The 19,440-nt window shown below is 44.5% G+C and overlaps 1 protein-coding gene across 1 annotated transcript in view; it reads left to right on the top strand.

The window, feature by feature from the left end:
- Positions 1-19,440, top strand: part of rfx3 (regulatory factor X, 3 (influences HLA class II expression)) — a 371,090-nt gene that overhangs the window by 325,047 nt on the left and 26,603 nt on the right. The window contains exons 13-15 of the mRNA XM_067983285.1: positions 1,276-1,427; positions 10,257-10,354; positions 18,130-18,279. Coding sequence (XP_067839386.1) covers positions 1,276-1,427; positions 10,257-10,354; positions 18,130-18,279 — 400 coding nt within the window. The remainder of the gene's footprint in view (positions 1-1,275; positions 1,428-10,256; positions 10,355-18,129; positions 18,280-19,440) is intronic.

Raw genomic sequence — 19,440 nt, 5'->3', positions numbered from 1 at the left:
GCATCAGTGGCCACTCTCGTAAATGGATCTTGCATCCTCTGTGAACCAAAATGTGCCTTAGCCTGGCCAAAAGACCCAGGGGTTGAACAGAAAACCCTTGTCTCTGTACTTCAATGTACTGGAATATAATCACTTGCCACCACATGACGATCTCATCTTCAGTAGGCAAAATGTATTGACTACTATAACACGTAAATGAACAATACTGAATACAATACTGAAGTGGATCTACAGTAAATACGGACATCGGTATTTACCTTAGAATCGAAACAAAAACCTTCTTCCCCTGCACTGGTTCTCAACCTAAAACTATCCCTTGAAACACTGTCACTTGCTGATGCGGTTACTGACCACCATTGAGCCTTCTGACTTGCCCCTTATCTCTGCTGGCTTCTAACTGACAGCAGTAGAGCCAGAATATAGCTCCAAATTCCTTTGAAGACATGCCAGTGCAAAAGAGATTAAAAACTGTATTTCTCTTTAACAAAGTCAGCCATTTGGAGGATTCAAAATAATGTTTGCCCACACAAATGGCAATGCTAAACAAATATAGGGGGAATTTTCCTGGATCGCCTGGTTACAAGTAATATCGGAAAGTAGAACAGGTCAGACAGCACTCCTGTGAAGGAACCCACGCCCTTTTACTTCCATAAATGAGTACCATCATCATGAATCAGGTAGATGGAGAGTAGCAAAGCACCAGGAATCAGATAGGAAAGAGGTAGTCAGAGCATCAGGAAGCAGGCAGACAAGGGAATGCAGTCACAGGTTCCTCCAATATTTCACACAAGTCTGTGGGTATGAGTCTACACCCTGTCATTCCCAGCCTCAACATGTTCTATTCTGGGGCACTTTAGTTCAGTTGAAATTTCTTTTCAAACGACAGTAAGTCCATGGACTTCTTCCCATAGTTTTTTGTGTAAATACGTATCTGGAAAAGTTAATTTTTAAAATAAAAATTGGAGGACTGGCATTACAATTGTGGTTACAACATCTCCATGTTGACATGATCACTAAGCATTTTTGCTAAATGCTGGGACTAACGAATAGCCCCTAAAATGAGCCTGCACTCAAACTGAAAACCTTGTCACAAATTTCAATCAGTTGGCAAATCTGTTACTGTTGATGCTGCCATGTGTTAACTTGGGCCTGATAGGCCCTTGTAGTATGTATTAGAGGTATAACAATCCATAATGCAATTACAGATGAAAATCCATCATTTATCAGTGGTGTCTTAGAGATCATTGATTTGATTCTATATCCGTCCTCCTGCAGTGAGAATGAAATAGAAGGTAGACTCCCAAAGGCAAAGCTCATTGCTCTGTGCAAGAATGATTCCGTCCTCAAGTGGATGTGTACCTGCGATCATGTAATGTACCAGGCTCTGGTGGAAATCCTTATTCCAGACGTCCTTAGACCTATTCCTAGTAAGTACAGCTGCAAGTTGTTTACTTTTTTTAATTTGAAAACTTAGTCATAAAATGGGAAATACAAAAACAGGAGAAGAAACAAATAATAAACTATTACATTATGTTACATTATGTGCAATAAACATTCCTTGATTTAGATCAGTTACTTTGTGTACAGAATGGACCTAGATGAAGTTTTTATTTTCCTGTCTTTTAAATTGTCTTGGCAATGTGACTTTCGGGGGTAGCAGGTGCACCATAACCTGCTTTCCCTGTGTTAAGATGAAAGTAATTTAGACATTGTTTTTTCCAGCCCAATGTGTTAAAATGTTAATATGATTTAGTAGAAAATGTGATTTTTTTTTTTTGCTTTACAAATACACAGGTTTATTGTGATTATGTAGCAACAGGACTCATTCTTTTTTCCCTCTCGCATGTGTTAATTTTGCTGTTCTTTCAAATGATTCTGTCCTGCAGTAGATAGGCATCTGTATCACTCAATTTAATAATACATGTGTTCATATCTGTAATTCACCTCAGTGAGATCCCAATTTCAGCAAGCATGCTTGGGGAGACATCAAGTGGAAGGGATGCACTTCCCCAGAGTGTGCTATTGTGTGCTTCATAGCTATCAGCTTGAGCAATATTGGCAGAGGCTTGGTAATAAGTTACCTATCTGGCCTCTTGCTTGGAGTTTGCAGTGTCATGGACATAAAAGGCAGCAAAAGTAATTTAGAAAACTGAAGGAGAAAAAAAAATGCACGGTTAAGCAAACAAAATATGCAGCAAAAAATGCAGATATTAAATCAAATTATGCAATGATTTTATTTTTTGTTCTTGACATTAATGAAAAGTTCCAGTTGATAGTGTTAATTTCAGTTGTGAGCAGTTTCTATAAATTGGACTTTTATATTGTTGGTAATTACTGTAAGGTGGTTATTTGATTCTTTACTAATGGTTTGTTGGTCATGAATTTGAGGGCCTCTGCCCCGGTGGGAATGGGGCAGAAGCACCCCGAAAATCACGGTGCTGAATATACCGTCCCGTTCTTGCTCTCAATCTGCTCGCCACCATTTTATTCGGGGCCTTCACAAAGGCAGGCCAGGCACCCACCAGGAGTAGTCAAGACCCAGATTATAGTATTCGAATCGGGATCCCAATGACATTTTCACTCCACCCAGTAGTACTAAGCAGTACAAGCCTGAAATTGTTATTGGCATCACCTCTTAAAGTTTACTCACCTGCAAGTACTCAGATCATTGCAATGTGTGGAAATAACCTGGCTTGATTTATACAGACATTTAGTACTTGGAAAACTCTGCATCTCTGCTTGATTCTGCTTCAAAACCTTGAGGAAGCTCAAAGAGGTACTAGACACTGCAAGTCATGGGAGTTATTGGCCACTCTACTCTACTTGGAGGAAAAGGAGCAACAACAACAGGTGGAGGTACCTCAGGGAGCTGCAGTTGGGGCTGTTACAAGTCCACAAAGGAGTACAGCCACCCTCCAGTCTGCTGCAGAGTCTGTCGGGGCACTCTACTGCCAACTGAGGGGAAGAGAACCTGACCATATGACCAGCTTTCCGGAAATCCCACCCTCCAATTTGGCGAGATGCCCACCACCGCTGAAAGGGGTGGGGGGTGCAGAGGGCAGCCCGCAAATACTTACCTTCTTGCTAGAACCTCAGTAAGGAGTGATATGGCAGATTTTAACTACAGGCAGAGAACGGGCAAGCGGAGTGCACCCATTGCCTGCCCATTCGTGCTGATGAACCATTTTGGGGTTCAAGCCTCATTTACATTCATTGGCAAGCTGCGGGCGCCACATGTCACCAGGCTGAAGCTCTCCAGTGCTGAGAAGGCTGGAAATTGGCCGGTTCTCATGCTGGGCCAGCTAACAGTCGAATCCTGGGAGAGAGGGAGGCAATCCCAGGGGAGGGTCTCAGAGGCCAGCACCAACCCAGAATTTTTTTGCAGGCCCAATAAGAGCACCCTTGCTCATTCTGGCCCCAAGAAAAAAAATTACATTTTTATGAGCAGTCTCCAGTGGGCCCTTTAAGGACCACTGGTTAGGCTGCTCACCCACTGCCTGGTACAAATGGCCGGAGCAGCAGCATAGGCAGAGTGGTAAGTGACCCAATTCCATTTTCAGGCAGCTACAATCCCATTTATGCCAGGCAGATGGAATTAAAGTTTACCCTAATTGTTCTGCAGTTCCTCAGATTTCCCTCCTCTTGCTTCATGCCTCGCTAGGTTCACTTAATAAATCTTCTCAACAATAAGTTAACAGCCTGAAACCAGGCTAAGAACATAAGAAATAGGAGCAGGAGTAGGCCAAACGGCACTCCCAGCCAGCTCCACCATCCATTCACTAAGATCATGGCTGGTCTTCTACCTCAACTCCACTTTATTGCCCTATTCCCATATCCCTTGATTCCCTTAGTGTCCAAAAATCTATCGCTCCCAGTCTTGAATATACTCAACAACTGAGCATCCACAGCCCTCTGGGGTAGAAAATTCCAAAGATTCACAACCATTTGAGTGAAAAAATGTTTCCTCATCTCGGCCCTAAATGGCCGATCTCTTATCTTGAGACTATGACCCCAAATTCTAGATTCTCCAGCTAGGGGAGCAGCCTCTCAGCATCTACCCTTCGAACTGGTTACCATCATGGTTTAAAGTGTAAATTAGCTATTGAAAAGGAGGATCATTGTGCATAATCTCAATCATTTCAGGCTATTGTGGAGTAGAGCACTCTTTTGACATCTGGGCCTAAATTTTAACCTAATGAATGGGTGGGTTGGGGGCGAGTGGGAAGCTAAAAATTGTAAAAAACTAAAATCCGACCCCAACTCACCTCCAACCCGCCCACTTCCGGTTTTAACAGACGCGGGTCAAGGGACGGGCAACCAACCTGCTCTGAGGAGGCGAGTCGGTCAGTGAAAGCTTTTAAGAGGGCTGCGGGCCTCCATTTTTAAAGCTTTTTTATTTTTAACTCCTGGGAGCTGGGATTCCCACGCCTTCTGCTTTATGCCATGTGAAAGGAGGCGAGAAGGCTCAAAACAGCAGGTAAGACCGTTTATTGCATTGCTTGTGGGCCCAGAGGAGCAGGAGTGCTTCCCCCAGGCCCAACAAGCCTACCTGCAGCAAACCCCCAACCCCCCGCCACGATCTCTGACCTTCCATCCCCCCCTCCGATGACGACCAATCCCGTCCCGATGACTCCCGAACCCCCCCCCCACTCGATGGCTCCCGATCCTCCGTGACTCCCGACCCCCTGATGACTCCTGACCCCCCCCCCCATGACTGACCTCCGATTCCCCCCCGATGACCGACCCCCGATGACTCACGACCTCCCCGATGATTTCTGACTCCCATAGCCCCGACCACCCCATAACTCCCGACCCCGTGCAATCCCAGACTTAACTGCACGCATCCACTTCCTGGCTCTTCTCCCGTCCGACCGACAGCCAGTCTGTCGGGCGGGAAACCAAAAAAAAAATTAAACTGTGTCCTTGCATCAAAATTGTAAGGACGTCCGGGAAACCCGTATTTCCGGGTTTCCCGTCAGGGATTCCCCCCCCCCCCTCAACTGCCCTCTTCCTGGCTCCGGATTAAAATTTAAAATTAAAAGTCATTTATTCCATTCACACAGCTGGTAGCGTAGCTAAGGTTTGAGAGCCTGCTGCTCACACATCAAAGGGTAAATGTTACCTCAAGATTGTATCTGTGATTGAAAACTTAGTGGGCCTCTCTCCCTGAGGAGCGGAGGAAATTGATTGTTCCCACTGTGAGAAATGTATTCTGTTCATTCGTGTATTTTATGTAAAATAAACCAGTTTGAAATTGTGTCTCATCTCAATAGAGTGCTTTTCAGTCTGCCTTCCATAAAAAAAACAGAAAGCATATAGATATTTTAGTAGCTGGTATAGAGAGCAAAGGTTCTTTGTTATGATAACAACTGCTTAAGGGAGTGACTGATGATGCTGAACCTGAGAGAATGTCTCATGGAAAAACCCGAAAGTTGTGTGTTGGATATTTTTTCAAAACCACATTTGAGGCGAGAGCCCATATTGGGAATTCAAGTATAAGATCTCATTATTACCTGTTCATTAAAGTGAATGGGCTGTTGGCACATGCCCAAATTTCCAATATGCAATCCTGGCGAGCGAAGCTCCCGTTAGGAGTATGATTTTGTAAAATTGTCTCATGTTGTTTCGTAGGAAAAAATTGAATATGTTTTCAATAAGTTATTTGTTGTGTGCTAAAATTATCAGTATAATACTCAGGAATGATTTTGTGAAACCACATTGTATAGTGGGGAGGAAGATTTTTTTTTTGCCTTGTTCGGTTATGCATTATGAACAAAATCACACGTTAATTTCTCACAAACTAGCTGCTTCCACCACCGGGCAGGAAATTGCTAATGAGAATGGAAGAATATGTTGTTTATATTTAATACTAGTGAACTTATATTTACATTCAGAATGACAAATGATAGTTAATTATATGCTTTGTAGGCTGTTTTCTTGGAGTTTCCCGTTCAATCATTTGTCTCGGTACATATAACCATGCTTTTATGTTTACAAAGATATGTTCTAAATAGCAATCAATCAAAATCTGATTAAGTAACTTGAGATCAAATCAGTTCTGACCAATATATTAATCCTGCATTTGGAGCAGTGATATGGCCACTGTCAAACTCCATATCAAATTAAATGATGGAACTTCAATTCTTTGCTTCTATTTTGCCTGTCTTATACCTTCTTTATATCGACAATCAGCAGGTGAATTGCTGCATGATCTAATTTCTGTTTGTCACTATGAACATTGTAAATTTAGATTCATAATAAACAAAATACATATTTTATTTGTTCTGAATTTTTGTAGATTGGAGGATCCATGCTGTCACCAGCCTGCTTCTCCACTTTTCCCCTGGCTACTCTTCTAGCAGATTCAGTCCATCTATTTTATATTAAATGTTTATTAGCTGTCTTTGACACTATTGATCATTCTACCCTTCCCCAATGTTTGTCCTCGGCAGGACATCTCTGTGGCCCTGCGTTCTGCTGGTTCCAGTGATTCCTATCTCAATGAGTATATTACATATTCTCCAATGCTTTCTCCTCCCATCACTGCTGGTGTACTCCAGGGCTCCATCATTGGTCCCCCCTTTTTTGTCAGTACACTACCCTGTGGTGACATCATCCAAAAGTACAGGATCAGGTACCATACATATGCTGATGACGTACAACCCTAGCTTTCTGCTGCCTCTTTCACTTCACGGGTTGTTGCTTGACTATCCAACTGAGTGTCCAACATTAAATCTTGAAAGAGTCAAAATTTCTTCCAGTTTAATATAGGCAAAAATGAAGCCATCCTTTTTGGCTCCCTTCAGCTCCTCCATGCCTCTGCTTCCACAGACTTCAACTCATTCAGAATGCTGCTGTACATGCCCTTACCAGCTCTAAAGCTCATACGTCAATCACCTGGTCCTAACTGTAATATAAAAACCTAACTTTTCTCTTCAATGGCACCTTCAATCCTGCTTCTGAATTCTATTCTACCTATTCTTTCCCTTCTGACTCAATGCCCATTTATTCTTTGATTTTTAAAGTTCTCTGGAATGTATTTCTGACATAAACAGTGCCATGTGTCCCCCTGTTAGCTCAGTGTTTTATAAAAAAAAAATATTTTTCTCTTCTTAGAATAGTGCCAAAGAAAGCCATAGATAAGGTAGGTGCAGTTGACAGGATTGTGGTTCGTTGGCTACTTTTTTTTTGCTACTTACTGATAAACTCACCTTGCAGGATAACTGGAGTTGCTTCATACACAGGAGGTAGAAAAATATTGGCAACGTTAAGATGGCAATCATTAGCCTGTCTGAACATGAATGAGGTAATTCAGTTGTCGGATTAATTCGTATCTGCCAAACCTCCAACAACAAGTGCGAGGAGCTCCTGGACTTCTTTGTCACTAAGATTGAGACAGTTTGATCAGCTGCCTCTGTCGCATCCCTCTCTTTCCCTAGCCCACCAAGCCAACATTCCCCTAGGTATCCCCCCCGCCCTAGCCCTGAACTAGCATCTTTCTCTAGTTTCTTTCCTATCTCCCCTCATGCCCTCTCCGAGCTCATCATGTCCATGAGACCCACCTCCTGCTCCATCTACCCTATTCCCACCAAACAGCTGACCACCCAACTTCCCTTCCTGGCCCCCATGTTAGCTGATTTGGTTAACTGTTCCCTCCCCTCAGGTACTGTCCCCCTACCCTTCAAATCTGCCACCATCACCCCGGTACTCAAAAAAGCCACCCTTGAATCCTCTGGCCTTGCAAACTACCGCCCCATCTCCAACCTCCCTCTCCTCTCCAAAGACCTTGAATGTGTTGTCGCCTTCCAAATCCATGCCCATCTTTCCCGGAACTCTATGTTTGAATCCCTCGAATCAGGTTTCTGCCCCTGCCACAGTACTGAAACGGCCCTTATCAAAGGCACAAACAACATCCTATGTGACTGTCACCGTGGTAAACTATCCCTCCTCATCCTTCTTGTACTGTCTGAAACCTTTGACATGGTTGACCACATCATCCTCCTCCAATGCCTCTCCTCCGTCGTCCAGCTGGGTGGAACTGCGTTCGCCTGGTTCCATTTTTACCTATCCAGTTGTAGCCAGAGAATCACCTGCAATGGCTTTTCTTCCCACTCCCGCACCGTTATCTCTGGAGTCCCCCAAGGATCTATCATTCTCCCCCCCCCCCCTATTTCTCATCTACATGCTGCCCTTCGGCGACATCATCCAAAAATACAATGTCTGGTTCCACATGTACGCTGACGACACCCAACTCTACCTTACCACCAACTCTCTCAACCCCTCCACTGTCTCTGATTTGTCACACTGCTTGACGGACATCCAGTACTGGATGAGCAAAAATTTCCTCCAACTAAATATTGGGAAGACCGATGCCATTGTAGTCGGGCCCCAACACAAACTCCATTCTCTAGCCACCAACTCCATCCCTCTCTTTGGCCACTGTCTAAGGCTGAACCTGACCGTTCGCAGACTTGCCGTCCTATTTGATCCTGGGAAGAGCTCCCGACCACGTATCCGCTCCACCACCAAGACCACTTACTTCCACCTCTGTAACATCGCCCATCTCTGCTTCAGCTCACCTTCTGCTGAAACCCTTATCCATGCCTTTGTTACCTCCAGACTGGACTATTCCAATGGTCTCCTGGCTGGCCTCCCATCTTTCATCTTCCACCCTCCATAAACTTGAGCTCATCCAAAACTCTGCTGCCTGTATCCTAACTCGCACCAAGCCCCATTCACCAATCACCCTTGTGCTCGCTGACCTACTTTGGCTCCCAGTCGGGCAACGCCTCGATTTTAAAATTCTCATCCTTGTTTTCAAATCCCGCCGTGGCCTCGCTGCTCCCTATCTCTGCAACCTTCTCCAGCCTTGCAACCCTCTGAGATCGCTGCGCTCCTCCAGTCCTTGCCTCTTGCGCATCCCCGATTTTAATTGCTCCACCATTGGCAGCAGTGCCTTCAGCTGCCTAGGCCCTAAGCTCTGGAATTCCCTCCCTAAACCTCTCCGCTTCTCTACCTCTCTCTTCTCCTTTAAGACGCTCCTTAAAACCTACCTCTTTAACCAAGCTTTTGGTCACCTGTCCTAATACCTCCTTATGTGGCTGGTATGTCAAATTTTGTTTGATGACGCTCCTGTGAAATGCCTTGGGACGTTTTACTACGTTAAAGGTGCTATATAAATGTAGGTTGTTGTTGTATGTGTCGGTACTGAACAAGGTATTGGCTACAAAATATATCTGAACAATAAGCAGCGTTTATATACATGAAATTTATTGCTTCCATTCTCTTTGCTTTCTACTGAAGGACACTGATGATAAAAAACAGTTTCACCAATCATTTTTAATGGGTTAGAAAATAATTCTGCAACGGTCATTGTTCAAACAAAATGCTGTTAATGATGAGGCCATTTCCATGAACCTTGAACCTCTTTGGAATACTGTGGTTGAACACTTGCAACATTTCCACACTCAGGTACCAATGGAGAAGCAGTTGATGCGTGCAGTAGCTCAATGTACAGATCTGGTGTAATGTGAAGGGAGGTGTCATCCAAGTTAGTGTTGTGTGTAAGAAGGTTCTAGAGAAATTCTAGATGTTAGGTATATGTAATTATGCTGTTACACAAAAAAAGCGAGCACTAATCTTGAGTTTTTTTCTGCTCATCATGGTGCTGGATGACATTGCTGAGGAGCAGAACACTTCCCATTTCAGGCACCCTATGTCAGCATCAATCATTCTAAGGTCACACATAGCACAGCCAGATGCAGAGCAAAGTCCATGCAACTCTGCCCCAACAATGTCCGTTAGCCTGAGAAGAACACCCTTTACTGCAACAATGTGACATTTTTTTCCTTTTCACACACCGACCATTCTTAGGTTTGTCTGAGTTACATTGCCAATTAATGTCAAACGAGGGGCAGTTTTGTGCTGTAGATTCACGCTGTCTAGGAACTGGATCGAGGCTGCCCAAACTCAATTTACATGGAACCTTCATGGCCAACAAATAGAGAAGACTTTGTCCCATCTGGGCTGCATTTGAATCCAGGTAGTAGAGGCGATAGGTCAGTATCTAACTCATTGCATCCCCCAGTTCCCAACCCTTATTGATGCTTCCTCAGTTGAATTGTGAAGTTCTTCAGTGTATAAAATCCTAAAAGAGGGCATTGAATGACTGTAATTTAGATGAAATATTACAAATGTTTGATGAACTTCTTGTTGATTTATATTAATGTATTTTTATTCACCTTTACCATTGTTAGGTGCCTTGACTCAAGCCATTCGCAATTTTGCAAAAAGCCTCGAAGGATGGCTGACAAATGCCATGAACAATATTCCACAGCAAATGGTTCGCACCAAGGTGAGTCTAAAGAAATTGCCATAGACTAAATTAATTGCAATCCTGGTGGATTTAAATAGTTAGAGTATAGAAGCCTTGAGGCTCATCAGCAGAAATTTAAGGAACATTCTGTTATATAGTTCATTAAATACCCTATATTGATAAATGCTGAATAGATGTTAATCCAGCCTTTCTTTGTACCTAACATTCAGGATATGAGGTTGAAATATCTACAGGATATTTCGACATAATTTACTTATGGCAAATGCATGACTTTTAAAGCTATTTAAATATGAACTTTGATCTCAGTAGATGTTTAAGAAAACAAAATTGCCTGAGAATTTTTCCTGCTCTGAAGAGGAAACTTGGTCTAGCGTAGCTCACAATTCATTTACCTCCTGTAGCATTTGTAATGCTAATTCTAAACTACTAAAGAGTGATCTGTCAATCAAATTGCTCTATCACAGTGGTGAGGTGCTTAATCATTCAGCATTGACTTTATTTACATTAGTTATAATCCTGGTTTGTTTACTGATTAGATTCAAATTAGTTAAGTAAGATAAAAGATTATTCTAGTCAGTTTACATGTACTGTAAAACCCTGTACATCGGCACATCTCATTGGTTTTTACAACCTGCAAACTTGGGAATATGATTTCTGCAAAGTTGTGATTTTGAGCTTGTTACAGTTGGTATCAGAAGCCTATATTTTCCAATATGGGTGCACTTTAGGCCTAAGTAGCTATTGGCAAGTATTAGATGGATGCACCAATTTTCTGAGGTTAGCTCATTTCCATAAGTTTAGGTGCAAATTTGGATGAGTGCTGACAGCAGAAAATTATGTGTAAATGAAATTTAAAACAACAACAACAACTTGCATTTATATAGCACCTTTAATGTAGTAGAACGTCCCAAGGCACTGCACAGGAGCGTTTTCAAACAAAATTTGACACCAAGCCACATTAGGAGATATTAGGACAGGGGTCAAAGAGGTAGGTTTTAAGGAGCATCTTAAAGGAGGAGAGAGAGGTAGAGAGACGGAGAGGTTTAGGGAGGGAATTCCATAGCTTAGGGCAAAGGCAGCTGAAGGCACGGCCGGCAATGATGGAGCAATTAAAATCGAGGATGTACAAGAGGCAAGAATTGGAGGAACATAGAGATCTTGGAGGGTTTTAGGGCTGCAGGAGATTACTGAGATAGGGAGGGGCAAAGCCATGGAGGGATTTGAAAACAAGGATGAGAATTTTAAAATCGAGGCGTTGCTGGACCGGGAGCCAAAGTAGGTCAGTGAACACAAGGGTGATGGGTGAACTGGACTTGGTGTGAGTTAGGTTACGGGCAGCAGAGTTTTGGATGAGCTCAAGTTTAAATTTAAAGAGAAGACAGTTAAAGGGGAGTGTCAGGATAGGGGGATAAAAATTCTTGAAGCTTTTGGAAAGCCTCACAAGGCATTATCAGCATTTTTCAAGGCTGAAGGGGCAAGAGACTAAGAAGAAACAGACAAAATTAAGCAAAAGGAAACCAAAGGTACAGGCACGTTCAGCAGATGTGCAATGGAGCAGCCCGGCACTCAACCCAGTGCTTGATGCTGAAGTGAGTGCCAGAGGATGGTCCCCTATGCCACTTCATGGCACCATCCCCATAGGTCAGAATTGCAGGGTGCCTAGAGAGAGGTGGAACTAACTTTTAGGCTACATCTGACTGCTACTGTACCTGGATGTGCCAGCTCTATGCTGCTGCATGTGTCCTCACAGTAGATGGCACAGCTCTGTATCTGGCTCTCTGCTAATCTGGACCCTGTAATGCTATTAGTTCCCCACAGTCTTTGCCAGGTCGGAATGTCAGGGCCTGCAGCTGTGTTTGGGCGGGCATCTTGGTGGTTGTGGCCAATCAGCTGCCTGTTCGTCACCTTGGATATCTTCTTTCATGCAGTGCCATCGAAAGAATTAAATTGTGATTGAGATACTTCCAAGGAAACATCCTAAGTTATGGTTAGCCAGGCATTCTACATATCCTGTTGTGCCATCAGGTCTGCTGTCCTTTGGGAAGAGGAGTCTTTGCATGCACTAATGTCTGCTAAAGTACGATCTGCAGATATGGGTTTGAGGGTCCCACCGGTGAGGACAGAGCACCACTCGTTTAGCCTGACCTGCTTGGAATCCTTCTGTCCGTCCTTCTTGTCCTTTTTCCAAACACAACGATAGGGGGAATTCCCATTGGGAAACCCTTTGGTGACAGTACTAGTGCTGAGGGAAAACAAAAATGAACAATTGATGCAGAAGTCTAGGAGAGCCCAAGTGCTAACAGGAAAAGAAATAATCAAAATGGTCAAGTGACTGAAATATAGCAGACTCAATGGGACCGATTTTCAAATGGCAGAGCGGGGGCGGAGGGCTCCTAAAATCGTAGAAATCCGGAGCAGGTTTGGAGGCCGGTTCCAACCCTCTGACTTCCGGGTTCCCCAGTGACGCGTTCGGGTGCGGGCACGCCTTTCGAATGCGGGAGTCCCACCGACAATTATTAATTTCCATAGTTTGGCAGATAGTGAAAGTACTTGAAATACTTGATTGAGTAGACATTTTGGCAGGGGTGCAATTTTGAAGGATCCTCAGCGTGTTTCCTGTGCTGTGAGAAACACTCCCTGTTGCAACAGACGTGTTTCAGCCAGCAGCCAGTGGGAGATGCAAATGATTATTTGACAGGTAGGGAGAAAACCTCATTTATTGCAGAAGGGCACACTGTCACTTCAGACAAAGTTTTGGCTGCAAGACCTTTGTGTTTTCACTCAAAATTCTTACTTTCCACCCAAAACTCTGCTGTGCAAACATATTTACCTACTTTGCGGACCCCCTCAAACTCACACCGTCAGGATGGGGGGCGGGCGCCATGGCTGCATTCACCACTTCATCCGAGGACGAGCAACATCACCAGCCTCGCCAGGCACGGCGTCCACCTCCGCCACATGGAGCTCCACAACACAGTGCTGCGCCACAGGCACCTGCACAAGAGCACGGAGGGCAACAACAGAGAGAGCAACGTTGCAGGAGGCACTACCCTCGCAACAGGGTCTACAGACCAAGGCTCAGCTTCCTGGACCTCTCTGAGGAGCAGTGCATACGGAGGCTCAGAGTCAGTCGCCAGGTAGTCGCAGACAACTGCAGCCTCCTTCATGCCGAGCTGCTCCTGGCTGGGCCGAGCATCATCTCCTTACCTGTCACTGTCAAAATCACCACTGCCCTTAACTTCTTCGCCTCCAGATCATTCCAGGGTGCTGCCAGGGACATTGCCGGGGTGTCTCAGTCGTCTGCACACAAGTGCATAAGGCAGGTCACCGACGGCTTGTTTTGCAGGGCCTCGCACCACGTCAACTTCCCCATGGATGACCTCAGCCAGAGGGAGAGGGCAGTGGGATTCCACACTGTGGCTGGCTTCCCACGGGTGCAGGGTGTAATCGATTGCACCCATATAGCAATACGAGCACCTCCACACGAGCCAGGACTGTTCATCAACAGGAAGGGCTATCACTCCATCAACACTCAGCTCGTTTGTGACCACCGCAACAGATACCTGTACGTGTGTACCAGATAACCTGGCAGCTGCCACGATTCCTTCATCCTCTGGGAGTCCAACATCCCGCTCCTCTTCCACACACCGAATACCCGCAAGGGCTGGCTCCTCGGGGACAAGGGATACCCGCTGCACACATGGCTCATGACACCTCTGAGGAACCCCACCACCGAGTAATAGCGTCGATATAACGACAGCCACATCGTTACCAGGTCTACAATTGAGCATGCTTCAGGTACCTTGATCGTTCCGGGGGAGCGCTTCAGTACGCACCAGACAGTGTGGGACGCATTATAGTCATGTGTTGTGCCCTGCACAACATGGCACAACAGAGAGGGGTGCCAGTTGAGGAGGCCCCATCCACATCTGCCATCCACATTGAGGAGGAGGAGGAGAAGGAAGAGGAGGAGCAGGAGCAACCCATGGGCAGAACAGCGGCTCACCTGGCTGCTCATGAGGCCAGGGAGTCACTGATATGTGAACAGTTCTCCGAACATCAGACAGTGTGAAGAGTCCAGTCCTAACCACCTGGATAGAGCAGTGGCCACACCAGCCACCACCCCCCCCCCCCACCCCGACACCCCACCCCCACACAAAACAGTCCTCCACGCTAATATCGGGGGCACTGTATTTGCTGGTGCCTTCTAAATCAGTTACTGCCAAAGCTGGTTCTATAGTGACATTGGATCCCTTATAAACAACATTCTGCATGCTTGAATGTTGCAATTATGTATAGAGAATCTCTGCCCTCAAATGAATAATTGAGTGAAGTGCCCATCTGATTTTTGCCACTGCAAGAGGCAAGCAGTGGAGAATCTGGACTAAAATCACATGTGTAGCTTTTACATCTGTGCAACTAATCCACTGCATTTTATGGCAAACGATGCGCCTACTTTTTTGGTGTCAGTGATTTTGTTGATATTTGTCAGCAAATCTAGAAATTCCTAATAACTGGTGATTTACATGAAACCAGAATACTTAATTAATTGCTGCTGAGGCCGAAATCTGATGATTCGTTTTTTGCCTAAATGTTTAGAAGCAGTGACAAAGTTCATTTTTTTTCTGTTAACTAAATGATGCCCTGTGATTATGTCACATCACATTATCTAGCAAGTAGTCATTAGAAAACAGAAATAAAGAACTTGCACTTATCGAGTGCCCTTCAATCCTCAGGATGTCCATTAACATGTTACAGTGAATGGATTATTTTTAGTGACTGTTGTTTTGTAGGCAAATGCAGAAGCCAATTTGTACACAGCTTAATCCCACAACAGTAAATAAATACAAGACCAGATAATCTGATGTTGGTGGTGTTGTTTGGGGGAAGTTGTTCGTGGTGTTTCGGGGAGGTTGTTGGTCGTGTTGTTTAGGGAGGATGTTAGTGGTGTTGTTTGGGGGAGGTTGTTCGTGGTGTTTGGGGGAGGTTGTTGGTCGTGTTGTTTAGGGAGGATGTTAGTGGTGTTGTTTAGGGAGGATGTTAGTGGTGTTGTTTGGGGGAGGTTGTTAGTGGTGTTGTTTGGGGGAGGTTGTTGGTGGTGGTGTTTGGGGGAGGTTGTTGTTCGTGAAGTTTGGGGGTGGTTGTTCGTGATGTTTGGGGGTGGTTGTTGGTGGTGGTGTTTAGGAAATGTTGGTGGTGTTGTTTGGGGGAGGCTGTTGTTGGTGTTGTTTGGGGGATGTTGTTAGTGGTGTTGTTTGGGGCAGGTTGTTAGTGATGTTGTTTAAGGGATGTTGTTGGTTGCGTTTGGGGGAGGTTGTTAGTGGTGTTGTTTAGGGGAGGCTGTTAGTGGTGTTTGGGGAGGTTGTTAGTTGTGGTGTTTGGGGGAGGTTGTTGGTGGTGTCATTTGGGTGAGGTTTTTGTTGGTGGTGTTTGGGGGAGATTGTTCGTGGTGTTTTGGGGGGAGAATGTTCGTGACGTTGTTTGGGGAATGTTGTTGGTGTTGTTGTTTAGGGGAGGTTGTTGGTGGTGTTAGGGGGAGGTTGTTGGTGTTGTTGTTTAGGGGAGGTTGTTGGTGTTGTTTGGGGGAGGTTGTTGGTTGTGTTGTTTAGGGAGGTTGTTAGTGGTGTTGTTTGGGGGAGGTTGTTAGTGGTGTTTTGGGGGGAGAATGTTCGTGACGTTGTTTGGGGAATGTTGTTGGTGTTGTTTAGGGGAGGTTGTTGGTGGTGTTGTTTGGGGGAGGTTGTTGGTTGTGTTGTTTAGGGAGGTTGTTAGTGGTGTTGTTTGGGGGAGGTTGTTAGTGGTGTTTTGGGGGGAGAATGTTCGTGACGTTGTTTGGGGAATGTTGTTGGTGGTGTTGTTTGGGGGAGGTTGTTGGTGTTGCTTGGGGGAAGTTGTTGGTGGTGTTCGGGGAGGTTGTTGGTCGTGTTGTTTGGGGGAGGTTGTTGGTCGTGTTGTTTGGGGGAGGTTGTTAGTGATGTTGTTTGGGGGAGGTTGTTGATTGTGTTGTTTGGGGGAGGTTGTTGATTGTGTTGTTTTGGGAGGTTGTTAGTGGTGTTGTTTCGGGGGAGGTTGTTGTGGTGTTTGGGGGAGGTTGTTGGTGGTGTCATTTGGGTGAGGTTTTTGTTGGTGGTGTTTGGGGGAGAATGTTAGTGATGTTGTTTGGGGGACACTGTTCGTGGTGTTGTTTGGGGGAGGTTGTTCGTGGTGTTGTTTGTGGGAGGTTGTTGATGGTGTTGTTTAAGGGAGGTTGTTAATGGTGTTGTTTGGGGTAAGTTGTTGGTGGTGTTGTTTAAGGGAGGTTGTTCGTGGTGTTGTTTGGGGGAGGTTGGAGGTTGTTAATGGTGTTTTTGGGGGGAGAATGTTTGTGACGTTTGGGGTAAGTTGTTGGTGTTGTTGTTTGGTGGAGGTTATTGGTGGTGTTGTTTGGGGGAGGTTGTTAGTAGTGGTTTTTTGCGGGGGGTTGTTAGTGGTGTCGTTTAAGGGAGGTTGTTAATGGTGTTGTTTGGGGTAAGTTGTTGGTGGTGTTGTTTAAGGGAGGTTGTTGGTGGTGTTGTTTGGGGGAGGTTGTTGGTGGTGTTGTTTGGGGGAGGTTGTTGGTGTTAGTTGTTTAGTGGAGGTTGTTGGTGGCGTTGTTTGGGGGAGGTTGTTGGTGGTGTTGTTTGGGGGAGGTTGTTGGTGTTAGTTGTTTAGTGGAGGTTGTTGGTGGCGTTGTTTGGGGGAGAATGTTAGTGATGTTGTTTGGGGGAGGTTGTTAGTGATGTTGTTTGGGGGAGGTTGTTGGTGGTGTTTGGGGAAGGTTGTTATTGGTGGTGTTTCGGGAGGTTGTTGGTGGTGTTTTGGCGAGGTTGTTGGTGGTGTTTAGGGGAGGTTGTTGGTGGTGTTTAGGGGAGGTTGTTAGTGTTTTTTTGGGGGGAGAATGTTAGTGGTATTGTTTGGGGGAGGTTGTTATGGATGTTGTTTGGAGGAGGTTGTTAGTGGTGTTTGGGGGAGGTTGTTGGCGGTGTTGTTTGAGGGAGGTTGTTGGCCAGAACAGCATAACAGTCTGGTCTTCTTTGAATAGTTTGATGAGATTGTTTACATCCACATGAGAATGGCAGGTGTGGCATGATTTAATATTTTCTGCTGGAATATTACCTTAGTTGTAAAGCTATTGGACTTTAGTTCCTGATATTTTCTTTCTCAATTGAATGCTCTGGAGTATCTCCTTGTTATACCATACAGGGATTATTCTCATTTTCTCAGATAAACACATTAATATGGATGTAAAGTCATGGGTGAATGACCTCAATTTGCATCTGTTTGTAAAAAGTTTGTCATTGACTGTTGGAGGTTAGAATTATAATGTTGAATCAATACAAGAATAAGGATGAGAGGAATGGATAGCTTTGGTATTCATTCCTCCTGTTCCAGTCTTCATTTTTTTGACCTGGCCTCTTGCTGAGTTCCTGTCCCAGTATTTACCAGAATCCATTCTTTAGTTTAAAATGTTCAGATATTATTTATTGGCTTGGTGCACAGTCGAGACCAAACAAAACAGTGGCACAGTCTGTGAATTTTTTAAAATTCAGCTGGCTATGCAAAATGAGGGAAATTGTGGAGCATTCTTAATATGCACAATATAAATGATATTAGGCACATATATTATAACATTCAGGATGAAAATTATCCACATTGTGTTATCAGGGAGGGGGGAGCTGGGACAGAAGAAACATTCAACAGTACAAGCAGCCCTATCATCATTTCAAGACCCTGTTGCCATAACTTTCTTCATATTTATACCTGTTTCCTGATAGGTTGGAGCTGTAAGTGCCTTTGCTCAGACACTGCGTAGATATACGTCCCTCAATCATTTAGCTCAAGCTGCTCGAGCTGTGCTGCAAAACACATCTCAAATTAACCAGATGCTCAGTGACCTCAATCGTGTAGACTTCGCCAATGTCCAGGTAAGCTTCAGGACCATACAATGTTATGTCAACTAAAGTAATAGTGTTGACTAAGTGTGGTAATTAAAGCTTCCTTGCTAACCCTGCCTCCTCGCATAACAATTGCAAAAAATGTCACAAGTGATCAAAGTTTTAGCAATCGTGCAGGCTGATCTTGAAAAGTTTAAAATAGAGAAGAATACTTACACGAGGTAGATGGTTGGCTGTTAGTGGCATAACTACGTTTGACGGCACTTATCAATTCATAAGAATGTAGGGAGTTTTGGCAAACACAAAAAGCTAGCTGACCAATCAAAACTGCCTCTTTTTTGAGTGATCTCAACCTCCCTTCTTGCCAAATCTCTTCATTTCTCTCCAGAGCTCATCCAGTTGTCTCTTGGGCCCATCTATTCTATTTGCTTTAATGGTTTCTCCATTGGCTCACTCAATGGCCAAGTTTGTGGTGGGGTGAAGCTTGCATCCATCCAAATGATGTGCCGCTGACCCCAGCGAATTAGGGGTCAGCCTAATTTGCATTTATCGGGTGGGCTTCCGGCGGTTCCTGCCTAAACTGGAGAGCCCGCCTTGGTGGAATATCGCTGCTGTGGGTCTTGGTTGCTTGTAGCAGCAGAGTGGGGTTGGCTGCCAGTGGGAAGAGCGGCCTTTTGTGTCAAGGAAGTAAAAAATAGTGGATGGAAGGAGTTGATCTCCCTGTAATTGATTCACTCATTGAGGTGGGGATGGCACCAGTAACATGCTACCGTTCAATGTCTCTATAGTGACAATAATTGAAACGTGGTATATGACATCACTCTGGTCATCACTGTCAACTTTAGTGTATTTAAAGTCTGCCGTCATTTCTAGGTTAAAATCCCAGAAGTAGCACGAATCAGGAAGCAGCATAATTCAAGTGGGAAATCTTACAGAACATGTCAATTTCCCCTTTCTGTGAAATACTTCTGTCTGAATTCCTGTTTTATTCTTAATTTCCTAATTTTTCAATTATGTCCTGTAATTTTTGAACCTTTCAACATTGTAAATAATGAAGTTCTTAATGTCAATGTTCGATGTATAGAGCTAGTAGTAGAAGAAAGTAGGAAAGAGAAAAGGTTATTAAATTCGTCTAGCTTGCCTCCTTGTTTAAAATTCATGCTCAGCACTTACACAGACCACTAATTGTCC

Source organism: Heptranchias perlo, chromosome 4, assembly GCF_035084215.1.
Source record: "Heptranchias perlo isolate sHepPer1 chromosome 4, sHepPer1.hap1, whole genome shotgun sequence".
Lineage (NCBI taxonomy): Eukaryota > Metazoa > Chordata > Chondrichthyes > Hexanchiformes > Hexanchidae > Heptranchias > Heptranchias perlo.
This window is presented reverse-complemented; position numbering and strand designations above follow the sequence as displayed.